This window comes from Bufo bufo, chromosome 5, assembly GCF_905171765.1.
Source record: "Bufo bufo chromosome 5, aBufBuf1.1, whole genome shotgun sequence".
Lineage (NCBI taxonomy): Eukaryota > Metazoa > Chordata > Amphibia > Anura > Bufonidae > Bufo > Bufo bufo.
The window spans coordinates 363,980,628-364,000,276 of NC_053393.1; the positions used below are offsets into that span (position 1 = coordinate 363,980,628).

Below are 19,649 nucleotides of genomic sequence, written 5' to 3' on the forward strand. Positions count from 1 at the left end.
ATATTTGGTGAAAGCAGGTATATCGCACCCCTCATTTAGTATTTTGTGGAAGCAGGTATATAGAACCCCTTAATCAGTATTTTGTAGAATCAGTTACATCGCACCCCTTAATCAGGATTTTGTGGAAACAGGAATATAGAATACCGGAATCAATATTTGGTGTAAGCAGGTATATAGAACCCCTCACTCAGAATTTTGTGGAAACAGGTATATCGCACCCCTCAATAAGTTTTTTTGGGGCAATAGGGATATCACACCTGTTGCAACTAGTTGTTCCAATAACGCGTGTCCCTCTATATACCTGCGGTATCGCAGCAGAACCGCACACAATTGCTGCACAATACAAATGCACTATAATATACTTTCTATGTTAGAAAGTATATTATAGGTATATCACACCCCTTAATCATTTTTTTGGGGGGAGCAACAGGTATATCACACCAGTTGCAATTAGTTATTCCAATAGCGTTTGTCCCTCTATATAGCCGCGGTATCGCAGCAGAACCGCACAATACAAATGCACTATAATATACTTTCTATCGCACCCCTCAATATATAACACCTATCGAAAGCACACCTATACCAGTCCTTAAAAGAACTTCTGTGGCCCTATTAGCTAGCGTTTGGTGTCCCTAACAGTCTGTCCCTGCTCCACAAAGCAACCTCTCCCTACACTGGCAAAACACAGAATGTAAAATGGCTTCTGTTATAGGGTGGGGGGATGTCTATGTGCTGAAACATTTTAATTGGCTGTCCTGTCCCACCTGATGGATGTGTCATGGGTCAAAGTTCGGCGCAATGCAAAAGAATATGGCGAATGTGAACATCGCCATATGTTCGCATGTTCGGCGAATCGCGAACAAGCAAAGTTCGTCGTGAAACGACCGCCGGGCAAACCGCAAGGTCATCTCTATTTCTTCAGTGCATAAGCCTTGAATGGCTGAGCTGGGCTGAAACAGATTGCAAATAAGAACTTATCATACCTCAATTGTCAGTTTTTGCTAATATATGTTTCCTTCTGTGTCTGTTTTGTCATGCCAGGTAAAATAAATGAACTGTTTCCTCAAGGATCAGTTAATAATTCATCAGTTTTGGTCTTGGTAAATGCAGTTTACTTTAAGGGAACATGGGCAAACAAGTTTGATGAAAAAAATACAAAAGAAGGAACATTCCACATGAATAAGGTAAATCTTCTAGTGTACATCTATATATGTATTAAAAAAAGGTTGGCATATCTCATACATTGATGGCATATCACTAGGATATGCCACTAATATCAGATAAGCGTGGGTCTCACCTCTGGAACCATTTCACTTCTATGGGAGTTATGAAAATTGCTGGCTTGGCTATTTCCATCAGTCCCACAGAAGTGAATAGAGAGGTGGCCGTGCATGCATGGCGTGCTCTCCATTCACTTCTATGAATGGCTATTTTTGGACATCTGATAAAAGTTAACATAGGGTGGCCACGCTTGCACAGTTTGTGCTTAATAACTTTGGGGGCCCTGTTCTACAGATAGGTATGGGTCCTAGAGGTGGGACCTGCACCTATTTGACACTGGTGGCATATCTTAGCAATACGCCACCAATGTATAAAAAAGGCCAACCCATTTAAGTGACAATAGTAATTTTCCAGCTCAATTCAGAGATGTCACTTGTAGGTTTTTCAACATGTTACTCCCAGCTTGGGCATTGAATGTGTATCCACATGGACCCATATCTATGTACAAAAGGCTATCCCCCTGAACCGCCTTGTGCAACTTCCTAATCTAGACAGAGAAATGATTGGAGACAGGAGCGATGCTCCATTTTTTAAGACACTCTAAAAGTCTAAAACCGTTAATAAATGTGGCACACTTAGATATATCTGTCCCAGTGTCCTAGTGTAAATCTGGCTGAAAGAAGTGAACCTGGCTATAACATCAAAGGTCTATCTGATGGGCAAAGAAATGGTGTTTGCTGTAGTTTCACTCTCTCCTAATTGAAGTAACCTACATTGTGCTGACTACGTCTGTGAAGATGCATCTAGTACATGGGGCTGAGTTGTGACTTAGCTTCAGTAACAAAAACAACTGCTCTTTATTAGATTCTGTAGTGAAGGGGCCATGGTGCTCCAGTAAACACAAACACCCCTTCTTCTCTGATAATCAACAGGGTTAGACCCCCAGAGAGCACACACTGATATAACAAAGCTATTTGTCTCAAAACAATTTGATATATTTTTGATAACACACATTAAAGCGTATATTTGGTTCTGGGGTACACAAGCTTCTATATTAGGCAGTCTTCAATTTCATAATATATTTTGAGCAAATTGATAGTAGTTTTGAATTTCCTTGGGTTGCCAGATATACCGTAGTTCAGCTCTAGTCATGAGGACTACAAATCAAAATAAATCTACTATGTGCTAAACTTCTTTGCATGGAAATGGCATCAATCAGCTACTGTAATAGTGGCTTACCTTTTCATCCTCCCAAGACTACTATGAATTCTGTTTTTGTACTAGAATCTTTAGCTGCCAATGAAAGGGTGAAAAGTGGCTAAGAAACTAAAGCATTTTGGAAATACTGCTAATTATATGTAAAAACTTACCAAAAGTGTAGTTGAAAACTAAAATTTCTGTGGAAGCTCTACAAGAGGTAAAAAAGAAGAATAAGAAATGGATATACATTTTGCTTTTTCTAGACTGAAACGAAGAAAGTTCAGATGATGTCTAAAAGTGGGAAGTTCAAATGTGCTGAGCTGCCAGAAATAAAGAGCAAGGCTCTAGTGGTGCCATATGAGTATGACATAAGCATGATCATTGTGTTGCCAAATGAAATTGATGGACTACAGGAGGTAATGTTAAATGTCAAGTTTAAATGTAAAAATATTGATAGCAATGGAAAAAAAACACAGAATGTACATGAAAACTATTGTTTTCAAGGATATGGTTGTGTGCATGAGGCCTAACAGGGAAACATTGAGATTTGTAAGAACACTTGGAGAGGATGTCTTATCAAGAAAACTTGGCCAGCACAGTGATGTTTCATTTACAGGCTTGTAAACGACCTTTATCAGAGCAGGGAGAGAAGTTGATATCGCAGGTCATGTGACCCTCAGTGAAATCTGAGAAACCAGACACTGGAGATAAAGTGAGTTAATTGGAAAGCTGTTACATTTGCTTAGTTAGGAACATAGAAAGAATAAAGAAATAACCCCTTTAAATCCAAGACCTACCAAAAATGACCCATCAGTGTACAATAAAAATATTACAGTTTTCTTAATATATTACTTCTATGCGGAGATGTGGCCATTTACCTGTAATTGGAAATATTAAGAGATGACCACCAATTTTCGTCAGATGCAGTGTTGCCATGAAGTCTTAGTGTGGACACAAATCACTAAATGAACTCCACACATATACACTATCCAAGGCATTATGGATTTAGATTTTAATATAATTGGTGATTTGATTTTGGGTGGTTCCAAGATCTCATAAGAACATTACACCCAATAAAAATCAGGTGCAAACATGTTGTCATTAGCCTCGTGTTTTAGGGCAGAAAATGCATTTATTAAAAACAGTTTTAGGCTACTTTCACACTTGCGGCAGGACGGATCCACCATGTCGGATCCGTCCTGCGGCTATTTCGCCGTGCCGCTGGACCGCCGCTCCGTCCCCATTGACTATAATGGGGACGGGGGTGGAGCTCCGGCGCAGCACGGCGGTGCAGGGCGAAAGCCGCCGGACTAAAAAGCCTGACATGCAGTAATTTTAGTCCGGCGGCCTTTCGCCGTGCACCGCTGGAGCTCTGCCCCCGTCCCCATTATAGTCAATGGGGACGGAGCGGCGGCAAGCGAAATAGCCGCAGGACGGATCCGACATGGTGAACAGCCTGTCGGATACGTCCTGCCGCAAGTGTGAAAGTACCCTTACATTTTTTAGGGATTTTTTTCATTTAGTTTTCCTTTAAAGAGTCTGTCACTAGGCAATTAATTATTAAACCAGACATAATACCTTGCAGAGCCAATTTAGCTGAATGTGATAATACCTTTCACTAAGTGATCCATTGCTGTGCTCCATAATCAGCAGTTAAGTGCACTGAGGGTGGGCCCAAGTCACTCTGTCCACCCTTACTCCTCCTCTTTCCTCTGCCAGCCCCTCCCTCTCCTTCATTAATAGGGCCAGACAGAAAGATTATGCAAGACCTTGACTCTGTCAATCAAAATGGAGAATTGGGAGCTGGTAGAGGAAGCAGGAGGCAGAAGAATGTTCAGAATGACTTGGGCTTGCCCTCTGTGCACTTAACTGCTCATTTGCATATGGATGAAAAGTACTTTGTCTCTTTAATGAAACAATTGATTGCTAAGTTGTCTGGTTTAACAGTGAATTTCTTGGTGACAGGCTCACTATAATAAACAACCAACATGTATATATAAATTCTACGAGGAGACATAATTCTGCATAGGACCTGCATAAACAATAGGATCTTTTTATAAAGATTGTTTGTGTTTTTTATTTTAGATGCCTTGGAGCAAGAACAAAGGGGGAGATTTATTCAGATCAGTGATTGAGACACCAGTCTTAGCTCATCTGCGCTGCCAGTGGATGCGCCAAAGTTATGTGGAGGCGCAGGTCTCTACATAACTTTGGCTCTTCCTCCAGCAGATCATACGACATACTAAAATCTACGCAAGCACCCTTGCTGGCGTAGATTGAAGTAATTTTCCATGTCAAAAATTAGAATGGAAAAAGTTAAATGAGATGGTCCTGTCAGCCCGCCCTCTTACCACCCACATTGCCCCTTTTCTTGGCACTTGGGGAAAGTGGTGTAAGCGGCAAAAAGTCACAGATTTTGACGCAAAAACTATTGCAACAAAAACGGTGACCTTTTATAAGCCAAAAAGTGGCGTATAATTCATAATAGATGTCCCCCAAATTCTTTGTAATGTATGGATGGCTTTTAAGCCAAGTTAGTTTTAATTAACATTGCTTCCTTTTTTATTGATCTTTTAGGTTTTAAAAAATGCAAATGGTGACCTAATCACCAAATGGCTCCAAGCACAAAACCTAACAGAGACAGAGGTTGATCTGACAATGCCAAAATTCACAATGGAAGGAAGCTATGATCTAATACCAATGCTAAAGTCAATGGGAATGACAGATGTGTTCCAAGAAAATGCTGATTTGTCAGGAATATCGAAGACAAAGGGCATACATGTGTCAACTGTAGTCCACAAAGCAGTTATACAAGTGAATGAAGAGGGCACTGAAGCAGCTGCTGCCACTGGTGTTGGAATAGGTTTAACAAGTTTACCTATAAGGACACCATTCCATATGGACCATCCCTTCATATTTCTCCTGATAAGAAAGCCCACATTGATTTTATTTCAAGGAGTTGTAGTCTCTCCATGAATACTGGGTGCATTATTATCAGTTTGAGAAAATTTATAGAAATTAATTGATATGTCTACATAAGTACCAAGAGCTATACAATAAAGTGTACAGCAACATGTTTTTTTTTTTTTCTATAGTTTTCATTAAAGATATAAACAGACACAAAAGAAAACGGATTACAAGATATAGTACAGTATCAGAGCACAGCATAAATATAACTAAATAGCTATAAAAAATTATCCCCATATAGAAGGTACTAAACGCAGCAGGCCCCTGGGGGAGGCGGTGTGGAGGATGGGAGTGGTAGTGCGGATGGGAGTTGTAATGGTCACGGTGTCCTACCTCAGGCCGTAGCTCCCTGGGGTCAGTTGCAGTGAAGGTGATGGAGTAAACTGTAGAGTGGCGCTGCATGATAACGAGAATTGTTCTAGTGTAAAAGATCCACAGTACTTTACTGAACCAGGTGATCGACACAAGCCCTCCCTCTCACAATCAGACAGGTCAATCTCTGCTTCCCCCGGCCTAAAGGGATGCACTTTCTCTATCATCAGATATCTATAAGTATATGATATTCACAGTATCCCCAGGGGAATACAGTCTCTGAACAGGGACGCCTTCCTATCCTTTGGTTAGGGTGTGTAGTTTGTAGCTTATAGTGTGACCACCACATGCAGAGAAGGCTATAGCCAGATTGGCGGCAATTACCTTCCTAGCCAATGTCGTCTGCATTTCCTTTGTGGTAGCTAAACCTGTAGATTTTCTCCCTTCTAAGGGCTGGTACATAAACTGCTTGTAGTCTTTAGGGGACTGGAATCTCCCTACAGGATCTGCTCTCTGCTGCTCTGAGGTATACTCTCCTCAACAAGGTTGCCAACCAGAACTTTTCTTTTTTCTGGATAATTAATCACAAATGGTGTTGATCACAAATATTCTAATCGCTAATTTTTTACGCAAATATTGGCACTTCGAGAATTTGCGAATATCTAGAATATAGTGTTATATCTTCGTAATCGCGAATATTCTAGATTTTTTATTTTTTTTTATCAGTACCCATGATCCCTCACTGCTTCTTGCTTGTGGGCCAATGAGAAGGCTGCAATATCTTTGACTTTAGGAGTAGTGTTGATCATGAATTTTCGTATTGCAAATTTTCCGATTGCCGTTTTTCGCAATCAAGAAAATAATGACTGGAGATCAAAATTGCGAATATTTGCCCAAATATTTGCGAAATATCGCGAATTCGAATAGTGCCCTTGCCGCTCATCACAGACATCTAACATTTTTTACGGACATATTAGAAAACCATAATGAATGATAAAGAAGATAAGTAATAGATGTCTATAACTTAATATACGGATAAGAACTTACAAGCATTTAAAAAGATGATAATTACCACCAAAATGTTCTAGTCAGTTACCACCAGCCTCAAAAAAATCGTGGACTCCCTTTTCCTGTGTCCCTATTTTTTTTCAGGGACACAGGAAAAAAGTTGATTCATTTTATGGACTGTCCAGAAATTTCGGGACGGTTGGCAACCCTGCTCCTCAGCAGGCAGCCATAGTAGAGGAGTGGAGCCAGCCCTGACTAGCCACATGGGACCTTCCACTCCCTATACAACCTTAAGGGATATGTAGTAGATGAACATAATACATGAAATACAATAATATTAAAGGGGTATTATCATCTTGCTTTTTCAGCCTTACCTGCAGTCAGCTAGTTGTTCACTTCCTGGTTTTCTGCAGTTAAAGGGAACCTGTCATGTGGATATTTGATTATAATCTAATTAATTATATACAATCATTAACTACTAAAAAGTGCCTTAGATGTATTCACTTACTGGTGTGACAGATGGTTACCTCATAATATACACACAAAGATGCCGCATGCCGCATGCTAATGAGCTGATTGGAGTCCGGCGTGATGTCATTGAGTCCAGCGTATATTTAATTCAGAGCTATAGCCACTCCCCTGCCCACCTGCTGCTGATTCCTATGGAAACAAACTGTCATTCAGCAGCAGGTGGGCGGGGAGAGTCAGGAGCTCATGAATATTCATGACTCATCATTATCAGCTGAAGATTTTCAATACAAGATGTTGGCAGATTGACTGGATCAATTAAAGAAAGTGACCCAGCATTCTGCTAAGAGAATCAATCACTTATTTATGTTGCCCTTAGGACACCATAAAACTGGTGACAGGTTCCCTTTAAGGCTGGACGGGCTTAGGCTGTTTGAGTGAAGGCCGGCCACGCCTCCTTATGACATCACACTGAGCACTGAGTTCTTACGTGCTCATTCATGTGAATAGTATGAGTCATCAGTCTGGCAGCCTGCAGTGTCTGAGGCCCCTCCCCCTGCTGGGGAATCATCAGAGAGCCATGTGAAGTGAGCTCAGTGTACAGGAACATGTTCTGTCCTGCAGTCTAAGGGTCCATTCACACATCCGTAATTTGGTCCGCATTCGTTCCGCAATTTGCGGACCCATTCACTTTCAATGGGGCTGGAACGGATGCGAATCCGCATTTTCAGGATCAGCATCAGTTTTTTCAGGATCTGTTTTTTCGGGATCCACAATTCCGTTCCTGAAAAAAATAGAACATGTCCTATTCTTGTCCGCAATTGGGGTCCAGAAAAGGCATTTTCTATTATAGTGTCTGTGATGTGCGGTCCACAAATTGCGGATCGCACATTGCTGGTGTCCGTGTTTTGCGAATCCGCAAAACACTTACGGACGTGTGAATGGACCCTAATACAGTTTTACACATAGAACCTGTCTTATCTTTTACAAACCCATTCTGTGCAGCTAAACAGTAGTTCACTACTATACATTAGTTCAAAAGCTTGTCAGCCAGTAGCCGTATGATCTGTGCTTTTGACGCCCATAAAACATGACCATCCCCCACTGACGCAGATTTTTATCCAATACAGCTCTACTACAGCTATGTATAAACCTTAGACCTTTTATCTGTATATATGCATATACAGCTCTGCTCTGTCTTCCCTGAATCTCTTCTCTTACAGCTCTGCTGCATCTGTATTATTCACCAATATCAGCATTTTGTTGGAATCACTTCATATACAGCTCTGCTACATCTGTCTATTTCTCTCTCCCACCACCACTACTGTGCCTGAACCACCTCCTATACAGCTCTGCTACACCAGTCTTCTCTGAATCGCTTTATATACAGCTCTGCTACATCTGTCTTTTCCTCCCCCACTAGCACTGTGACTGAACTGCTTCACATACAGCTCTGCTACATCTGTCTTTCTCTCCACTACCAGCACTGTTTGAATTACTTCATAAACAGCTCTGCTACACCTATCTTCCCTGAACCTCTTTATATAGAGCTCAGCTACATCTGTCGTCTGTGCGCCCCGCATCACGGACCCATTCACTTCAATGGGTCCGCAATCCGGGAGATGCAGTGCACTGAGCGAAACCCCACGGAAGCTCCTCAGAGTGCTTCTGTGGTGTTTCTGGCCGTGCCTAAAGCATTTGCGGAACGGATGGATCACGGATCCATTCAAGTGAATGGGTCTAGGATCCATCTAAGGCAGCTGCACGGATGTTGCCCGTGCATAGGGTACCGCAAATTGCGGTCCCCAATGCATGGAACGGCTGACACACATTCATGTAGATGAGCCCTAACGGAGAGATGGCGGGGCATTTATCCGTGTAGAGAAAGCAGAAGGGGGTAATGGGAAATTCTTGCTTTGTAAAGTCTCAAGTACACTCTTTGTGCCGCCATATGGTTTTATATAGCACCATAATTCAGAAGAATTCTCTCCTAGAACAGTCCATAATGCAATTAGAGGCATGCAGAGGTAGTGTATAGCCCCATAGACTTCTATTGGAACATAACAGAGATGGCAGGGCATTTATAACAAAGAGATGGCGGGGCATTTGGCATTTTTAACAGAGATGACGGGGCATTTATAACATTTGGGACATTTATAACATTTGGCGGGGCATTTGGCATTTATAACAGAGAGATGGCGGGGCATTTATAACAAAGAGATGGCGGGGCATTTATAACAAAGAGATGGCGGGGCATTTATAACAAAGAGATGGCGGGGCATTTATAACAGACAGATGGCGGGGCATTTATAACAGAGAGATGGCGGGGCATTTGGCATTTATAACAGAGATGGCGGGGCATTTAAAACATTTGGCGGGGCATTTGGCATTTATAACAGAGAGATGGCGGGGCATTTATAACAAAGAGATGGCGGGCATTTATCCGTGTAGAGAAAGCAGAATGGGGATGGGAAATTCCTGCTTTGTAAAGTCTCAAGTACACTCTTTGTGCCGCCATATGGTTTTATATAGCACCATAATTCAGAAGTATTCTCTCCTAGAACAGTCCATAATGCAATTAGAGGCATGCAGAGGTAGTGTATAGCCCCATAGACTTCTATTCGAACATAACAGAGATGGCGGGGCATTTATAACAGAGAGATGGCGGGGCATTTGGCATTTATAACAGAGATGGCGGGGCATTTATAACATTTGGGGCATTTATAACACTTGGCGGGGCATTTGGCATTTATGACAGAGATGGCGGGGCATTTGGCATTTTTAGCAGAGATGGCGGGGCATTTATAACATTTGGGGCATTTATAACATTTGGTGGGGCATTTGGCATTTATAACAGAGAGATGGTGGGGCATTTGGTATTTTTAACAGAGATGGCTGGGTATTTATAACATTTGGGGCATTTATAACATTTGGCGGGGCATTTGGCATTTATAACAAAGAGATGGCGGGGCATTTATAACAGACAGATGGCGGGGCATTTATAACAGAGATGGGGCATTTATAACATTTGGCGGGGCATTTGCATTAATAACAGAGAGATGGCGGGGCATTTATAACATTTGGCGCGGCATTGGGCATTTATAACAGAGAGATGGCGGGGCATTTATAACAGACAGATGGCAGGGCATTTATAACAGACAGATGGCGGGGCATTTATAACAGACAGATGGCGGGGCATTTATCCATGTAGAGAAAGCAGAATGGGTGGTGGGAAATACTTGCTTTGTAAAGTCTCAAGTACACTCTTTGTGCCGCCATATGGTTTTATATAGCACCATAATTCAGAAGTATTCTCTCCTAGAACAGTCCATAATGCAATTAGAGGCATGCAGAGGTAGTGTATAGCCCCATAGACTTCTATTCGAACATAACAGAGATGGCGGGGCATTTATAACAGAGAGATGGCGGGGCATTTGGCATTTATAACAGAGATGGCGGGGCATTTATAACATTTGGGGCATTTATAACACTTGGCGGGGCATTTGGCATTTATGACAGAGATGGCGGGGCATTTGGCATTTTTAGCAGAGATGGCGGGGCATTTATAACATTTGGGGCATTTATAACATTTGGTGGGGCATTTGGCATTTATAACAGAGAGATGGTGGGGCATTTGGTATTTTTAACAGAGATGGCTGGGTATTTATAACATTTGGGGCATTTATAACATTTGGCGGGGCATTTGGCATTTATAACAAAGAGATGGCGGGGCATTTATAACAGACAGATGGCGGGGCATTTATAACAGAGATGGGGCATTTATAACATTTGGCGGGGCATTTGCATTAATAACAGAGAGATGGCGGGGCATTTATAACATTTGGCGCGGCATTGGGCATTTATAACAGAGAGATGGCGGGGCATTTATAACAGACAGATGGCAGGGCATTTATAACAGACAGATGGCGGGGCATTTATAACAGACAGATGGCGGGGCATTTATCCATGTAGAGAAAGCAGAATGGGTGGTGGGAAATACTTGCTTTGTAAAGTCTCAAGTACACTCTTTGTGCCGCCATATGGTTTTATATAGCACCATAATTCAGAAGTATTCTCTCCTAGAACAGTCCATAATGCAATTAGAGGCATGCAGAGGTAGTGTATAGCCCCATAGACTTCTATTGGAGCCATATTGCAGTTCTGTTCTCTGTGTGCTGCCATATGGTGCCATTATATGGCACTATGATACAGAAGTGCCGCCATATAGTGCAAATATAGGACACTTCTATCCAGCAGTATTCTCCCCTAGAACATGTCACAATGAAAGCAGAGGCATGTGCAGGTGCAGTGTGGTCCTGTTGACTTCTCTTGGGGCCACATTACTATTTCATACAACTAGCAGCTTGTGTGGGGCAGTTGGACATCAGCCCATGCTAATGTCAGGAACTCCTGCTAATGTCAAGAAGCGCAAAGCAGGGGGCACCTTATCAGAGAAGAAGTGGGACCAGCTGTTATGTGACCTTTAGGTTCAAGGGGACAGTGACAAGGGGACAGAGCACAATAGCAAGGTCTGCTCGGTGAGAGCTGGAGGACGCTGAGCACATTTTGTCACTACACGGCAGAGCAGAGTGTAACCGGACACCACTCCAGCACCTCCTCCCTCTCCCAAGTCTGCACTGCAAACAGAGCATGCGCGGCTCTGTTTCAGAAGCAGCACAAGGAAATGAACAGCCGGCCGTGCGCGTTCATGAAAGAAAGGAGAGGCCAGCCACTGGATCGATGTGGTTACTCTGCGCATGCGCAGCCCCTGCATTCGGAGGGCGAGAGGTGGCCGTAACTAGGGGAGACACATGACAACACAGAGGTAGGAGGGGAAGGATTTTATCAAAAAGGGAGGGAATTGGCTAATACATTACATTTACAAAAATGATGACTGTTATATCATTAGCAGATTAAACAGTGATCATTGAGATGAGAATACCCCTTTAACACTTTCAGTGCTTTGCAGTGTATTATAGGACACTGGATAAATTTCACCAGTGAAGCCAAAAGCCAAAAAGTGATGGTATCAGTGGATACAAAAATGAAACAATGCAGAGGGTGTCTCTGTACAAGACAGACCAAAAAAGAAAGTAAAAAATAAAAACAGTGAGAAGGAAAAAAGGAGGCATGGGGAGAAAAAGTGGGACTCCAAGGGAAGAGAGCAAGGCCATATTTATAGCTCACTCTGCCCCAGGCATTGGGTCTAAATATATCCCCCATTAGCTCATTAACATTGTCCAGCTATAGTTAAAGGTGAGCGAATCGAAGTTGACAATGTGGAATTTCAGGAAAAATTTGATCAGCAGATAGCCAACCCCTGTAATGTCACAGCCCTATAAAAATTATCCTCCTGCCCAGTCTCCTCTATTTTACTGTGAACTTGCAGGCATAGAGACAATGTTTAGGGAAGCCTTTATTCACCAAGAATTACTATTGAGCAGTTCCGGGACATCTTATTTATAGTGTAGAGATATAATATGGAGGCATTATCCACACTGTTGGGAGAGAGCAGGGGACAAATGAACAGTGCATGGTGCAAGTCTTTAATCTGATTATAAAGCGGTTCCAGAAGTCTTCCACCCAACTGCAAGACATCAGGAAAATGGATAGAAAACTGTGCATGCAGTTCAGCCACTCTTACACTGCAAAGCACGCCCTTCTTGAGCTGCAAAGGCAGAATAGTGTTCCCCAACATCGCCTGAAATGCGACATTTCCACCCATTGGAACTCCACCTTCCACATGTTGGACCGACTATATAAGCAGAGGAATGCCGTAACCGATTTCTTGATGATGCAGGCGGACAGGAGCACTTCCCTGTGTAACTTCGACGTTAGCCAGTGGCAATTCATGCATGACACCTGCAGTTTCTAAGGCCCTTTGAGGTAGCCACGTTATTTGTCAGTTGCCACAACTATGGGATGAATGACGTCATTCCACTCCTTCAAGTCCTGGAACAGATGCTGATAAATCTGGCTGGCCAGGGGACAAGAGACATGGCGCCTACATCTCATGGCCACCTGAGCCCTGTGGGGACTAAACTGGAGGAGGACATTCACACACAACAATGTATATAAAAATGGGTGTTTTTTCTGCACAAGTGACAGGAGAGGAGCAGGAGGAGCTACAGAGTGATGAGTAAGACCAGGCAGATGACCCGACTCACCGTGGCAGTATGCAGTGGAGATGGAGGCAGCGAGTCCCTCCAAGTCCCTTGCACAAATGGCTAGATGCATACTGAGTTGCTTGCATAGTGACAGCCGTATTATCATCATTCGACAGAGGCATGACTACTGGCTCTCCACCATGTTGGACCCTTGCTACTGCTCCAAAATGGTGGCCTTTTTTTCCACCCGCTGAGAGGGAGGATAAATTCTACTATCAAGACAGTCTATGTAGTCAGTTGGCCGCTGGCTATGTGCGCCTGGAAAGCCCTCTGTGCTCACGTTACACTGCCATGGCTGCTGGAGGGGGTCTGGAGTCTCTAAGGAGCCCTTTTATTCACCTGCCTACTGAAGAAACCACCCACCAGCAGCAGCAGCAAGACATGGAGCCGAACCTGAACCAGCAGGTGGTGGCATACTTGAACTGCACCCTGCCACCCCACATCCAATATTTGCTGGACTACTGGGCAGCCAAACTTGATTTGTGACCTCAACTGGCCAAGTTTGCCCTGGACAAGCTTTACTGTCCAGCCAGGAGTGTGGCACCAGAGCAGGTGTTTAGTGCAGAGGGGGGGCATGGTTACCCCAAGGAGAACTCGCCTTTCTACCCAAAATGTGAAGAGACTGACCATTTTGAAGATGAATCAGGCGTCGATCAGCCAGGATTTCCACACACCAGTGCCTGATGCATTAGGTTACATCATTCTGGGTGCCACACCCAAACTTTGTGAAAAGAGACCTGTTTCTTCTGGCCAGCTGCTTCAGCAACTATTCTGATGCTGCCACCCTCCTGATGCCACACACCTGCTGCCTCTGATGACATGTTCTCCTACTGCCACGCACCATCTTGTGCTGTTACTGCCACTGCTGTTAACCCCCACCCTCCACACTCTGTGACCCGGCCACTGTGTTGACTCCTTACGTGTTTTCTACCCTCCGCATTCTGTGACTGGGCCACTGTGTTGACTCTCCATGCATTTGCCACTCTCCCCATTCGTGGCTGGGACACTGTGTTGACTCCTAATGCATTTGCCACCCTCACCAATCTATGACTGGGCCACTGGGTTGACTCCGTCCTCATGCATTTGCCACCCTCACCACTCTGTGACTGGTCCATTGTATTGACTCCTCATGTGTTTGCCAACCTCATCACTCTGTGACTAACCACTTTGTTGACTCCTCATGCAGTTGCGTTTTTTTTTTTTGCCTATCAATACTGATGGATTACAGACCAAATGCTGACCATGTGAAGGCAGATGCTGCCCATTTTTTGGGGGTTGTTATTATGACTGATCAAAAGAAGGGCAAAATAAACAGTGACATCAACACAAACATACTGCTTACACCCTCTCCACTCTGTCATGGGGCACTACTTGTATTAGCGTGTAAGAAAACAGGTTCTGTACAAATCTATGTGGAATCAGCTGGCGACTTTGTAAAAGGAGTGCGCTCTTTCACTCTATAGTACAATCTTGGGCCATTGCACGGTCCTTTATACCTGACACTAACATTGACCTATAAGGATAAGTTCACACTTGAGTTATTTGGGCAGATTTGGCCCCATAGCTGACCAAATAAGTGAAGTGTTAAGTGATTCTATGAGTGACGCCTGTCATACTGATGCAAAGTAACTGTTTCACTACCACAGCGAACTACCGAAATGCATTCCGTCATAGAATTGCATTATGGTCCGTGGTAACAGAATCCATAACTAGAGTTGAGCGAACACCTGGATGTTCGGGTTCGAGAAGTTCGGCTGAAGTCAATGGGGACCCGAACTTTTCGGCACTAAAAAGGCTGTAAAACAGCCCAGGAAAGGGCTAGAGGGCTGCAAAGGGCAGCAAAATGTAGTTAAATCCCCTGCAAACAAATGTGGATAGGGAAATGAATTAAAATAAAAATAAAATAAATAAAAATTAACCAATATCAATTGGAGAGAGGTCCCATAGCAGAGAATCAGTCTTCATGTCACCCACCACTGGAACAGTCCATTGTCAGATATTTAGGCCCCGGCACCCAGACAGAGGAGAGAGGTCCCATAACATAGAATATGGCTTCATGTCAGCAGAGAATCAGTCTTCATGTCATAGCAGAGAATCAGGCTTCATGTCACCCACCACTGGAACAGGCCACTGTCAGATATTTTTAGGCCCCGGCACCCAGACAGAGGAGAGAGGTCCCATAACAGAGATTCAGTCTTCATGTCAGCAGAGAATCAGTCTTCATGTCATAGCAGAGAATCAGGCTTCACGTCACCCACCACTGGAACAGTCCATTGTCATATATTTAGGCCCCGGCACCCAGACAGAGGAGAGAGGTCCCATAACATAGAATCTGGCTTCATGTCAGCAGAGAATCAGTCTTCATGTCATAGCAGAGAATCAGGCTTCATGTCACCCACCACTGGAACAGGCCACTGTCAGATATTTTTAGGCCCCGGCACCCAGACAGAGGAGAGAGGTCCCATAACAGAGATTCAGGCTTCATGTCAGCAGAGAATCAGTCTTCATGTCATAGCAGAGGATCAGGCTTCACGTCACCCACCACTGGAACAGTCCATTGTCATATATTTAGGCCCCGGCACCCAGACAGAGGAGAGAGGTCCCATAACATAGAATCTGGCTTCATGTCAGCAGAGAATCAGTCTTCATGTCATAGCAGAGAATCAGGCTTCATGTCACCCACCACTGGAACAGGCCACTGTCAGATATTTTTAGGCCCCGGCACCCAGACAGAGGAGAGAGGTCCCATAACAGAGATTCAGGCTTCATGTCAGCAGAGAATCAGTCTTCATGTCATAGCAGAGGATCAGGCTTCACGTCACCCACCACTGGAACAGTCCATTGTCATATATTTAGGCCCCGGCACCCAGACAGAGGAGAGAGGTCCCATAACATAGAATCTGGCTTCATGTCAGCGACTCAGCAGAGAATCAGGCTTCATGTCACCCACCACTGGAACAGGCCACTGTCAGATATTTTTAGGCCCCGGCACCCAGACAGAGGAGAGAGGTCCCATAACAGAGATTCAGGCTTCATGTCAGCAGAGAATCAGTCTTCATGTCATAGCAGAGAATCAGGCTTCACGTCACCCACCACTGGAACAGTCCATTGTCACATATTTAGGCCAAGGCACCCAGGCAGAGGAGAGAGGTCCCATAGCAGAGAATCAGTCTTCATGTCAGCAGAGAATCAGTCTTGATGTCATAGCAGAGAATCAGGCTTCATGTCACCCACCACTGGAACAGGCCACTGTCAGATATTTTTAGGCCCTGACACCCAGACAGAGGAGAGAGGTCCCATAACATAGAATCTGGCTTCATGTCATAGCAGAGAATCAGGCTTCATGTCACCCACCACTGGAAACGGCCACTGTCAGATATTTTTAGGCCCCGGCACCCAGACAGAGGAGAGAGGTCCCATAACAGAGATTCAGGCTTCATGTCAGCAGAGAATCAGTCTTCATGTCAGCAGGGAATCAGTCTTCATGTCATAGCAGAGAATCAGGCTTCATGTCACCCACCACTGGAACAGGCCACTGTCAGATATTTTTAGGCCCCGGCACCCAGACAGAGGAGAGAGGTCCCATAACAGAGATTCAGGCTTCATGTCAGCAGAGAATCAGTCTTCATGTCATAGCAGAGAATCAGGCTTCACGTCACCCACCACTGGAACAGTCCATTGTCACATATTTAGGCCCAGGCACCCAGGCAGAGGAGAGAGGTCCCATAGCAGAGAATCTGGCTTCATGTCAGCAGAGAATCAGTCTTCATGTCATAGCAGAGAATCAGGCTTCATGTCACCCACCACTGGAAACGGCCACTGTCAGATATTTTTAGGCCCCGGCACCCAGACAGAGGAGAGGTTCATTCAACTTTGGGTTGTCCCGCAATATAATGGTAAAATGAAAATAAAAATAGGATTGAATGAGGAAGTGCCCTGGAGTACAATAATATATGGTTAAGGGGAGGTAGTTAATGTCTAATCTGCACAAGGGATGGACAGGTCCTGTGGGATCCATGCCTGGTTCATTTTTATGAACGTCAGCTTGTCCACATTGGCTGTAGACAGGCGGCTGCGTTTGTCTGTAATGACGCCCCCTGCCGTGCTGAATACACGTTCAGACAAAACGCTGGCCGCCGGGCAGGCCAGCACCTCCAAGGCATAAAAGGCTAGCTCTGGCCACGTGGAAAGTTTGGAGACCCAGAAGTTGAATGGGGCCGAACCATCAGTCAGTACGTGGAGGGGTGTGCACAGGTACTGTTCCACCATGTTAGTGAAATGTTGCCTCCTGCTAACACGTTCCGTATCAGGTGGTGGTGCAGTTAGCTGTGGCGTGGTGACAAAACTTTTCCACATCTCTGCCATGCTAACCCTGCCCTCAGAGGAGCTGGCCGTGACACAGCTGCGTTGGCGACCTCTTGCTCCTCCTCTGCCTTCGCCTTGGGCTTCCACTTGTTCCCCTGTGACATTTGGGAATGCTCTCAGTAGCGCGTCTACCAACGTGCGCTTGTACTCGCGCATCTTACTATCACGCTCCAGTGCATGAAGTAAGGTGGGCACATTGTCTTTGTACCGTGGATCCAGCGGGGTGGCAACCCAGTAGTCCGCACACGTTAAAATGTGTGCAACTCTGCTGTCGTTGCGCAGGCACTGCAGCATGTAGTCGCTCATGTGTGCCAGGCTGCCCAGAGGTAAGGACAAGCTGTCCTCTGTGGGAGGCGTATCGTCATCGTCCTGCGTTTACCCCCTGCCACGCACCAGTGATGGGCCCGAGCTGCGTTGGGTGCCACCCCGCTGTGAACATGCTTCATCCTCATCCTCCTCCACATCCTCCTCATCCTCGTCCTCCTCGTCCTCCAGTAGTGGGCCCTGTCTGGCCACATTTGTACCTGGCCTCTGCTGTTGCAAAAAACCTCCCTCTGAGTCACTTCGAAGAGACTGGCCTGAAAGTGCTAAAAATGACCCCTCTTCCTCCTCCTCCTCCTAGGCCACCTCCTCTTCCATCATCGCCCTAAGTGTTTTCTCAAGGAGACATAGAAGTGGTATTGTAACGCTGATAACGGCGTCATCGCCACTGGCCATGTTGGTGGAGTACTCGAAACAGCGCAACAGGGCACACAGGTCTCGCATGGAGGCCCAGTCATTGGTGGTGAAGTGGTGCTGTACCGCAGTGAGACTGACCCGTGCGTGCTGCAGCTGAAACTCCACTATGGCCTGCTGCTGCTCGCACAGTCTGTCCAGCATGTGCAAGGTGGAGTTCCACCTGGTGGGCACGTTGCATATGAGGCGGTGAGCGGGAAGGCCAAAGTTACGCTGTAGCGCAGACAGGCGAGCAGCGGCAGGATGTGAACGCCGGAAGCGCGAACAGACGGCCCGCACTTTATGCAGCAGCTCTGACATGTCGGGGTAGTTGTGAATGAACTTCTGCACCACCAAATTCAGCACATGCGCCAGGCAAGGGATGTGCGTCAAACCGGCTAGTCCCAGAGCTGCAACGAGATTTCGCCCATTATCGCACACCACTAGGCCGGGCTTGAGGCTCACCGGCAGCAGCCACTCGTCGGTCTGTTGTTCTATACCCCCCCACAACTCCTGTGCGGTGTGGGGCCTGTCCCCCAAACATATGAGTTTCAGAACGGCCTGCTGGCGTTTACCCCGGGCTGTGCTGAAGTTGGTGGTGAAGGTGTGTGGCTGACTGAATGAGCAGGTGGAAGAAGAGGAGGAGGAAGCTGAGTAGGAGGAGGAGGAGACAGGAGGCAAAGAATGTTGCCCTGCGATCCTTGGCGGCGGAAGGACGTGCGCCAAACAGCTCTCCGCCTGGGGCCCAGCCGCCATTACATTTACCCAGTGTGCAGTTAGGGAGATATAGCGTCCCTGGCCGTGCTTACTGGTCCACGTATCTGTGGTTAGGTGGACCTTGCCACAGATGGCGTTGCGCAGTGCACACTTGATTTTATCGGATACTTGGTTGTGCAGGGAAGGCACGGCTCTCTTGGAGAAGTAGTGCTGGCTGGGAACAACATACTGTGGGACAGCAAGCGACATGAGCTGTTTCAAGCTGTCTGTGTCCACCAGCCTAAATTACAGCATTTCATAGGCCAGTAGTTTAGAAATGCTGGCATTCAGGGCCAGGGATCGAGGGTGGCTAGGTGGGAATTTACGCTTTCTCTCAAATGTTTGTGAGATGGAGAGCTGAACGCTGCCGTGTGACATGGTTGAGATGCTTGGTGACGCAGGTGGTGGTGTTGGTGGTACATCCCATGTTTGCTGGGCGGCAGGTGCCAACGTTCCTCCAGAGGCGGAGGA

At 45.4% G+C, this 19,649-nt stretch overlaps 1 protein-coding gene across 1 annotated transcript in view; it reads left to right on the top strand.

Moving 5' to 3' along the window:
• Positions 1-5,500, top strand: part of LOC121001016 (serpin B3-like) — a 63,465-nt gene extending 57,965 nt beyond the window's left edge. Inside the window, exons 6-8 of the mRNA XM_040431874.1 lie at positions 1,042-1,184; positions 2,685-2,837; positions 4,999-5,500. Of these exons, the coding sequence (XP_040287808.1) occupies positions 1,042-1,184; positions 2,685-2,837; positions 4,999-5,397 (695 nt within the window). The 3' untranslated portion in view covers positions 5,398-5,500. The remainder of the gene's footprint in view (positions 1-1,041; positions 1,185-2,684; positions 2,838-4,998) is intronic.
• Positions 5,501-19,649: the final 14,149 nt, after the last annotated feature.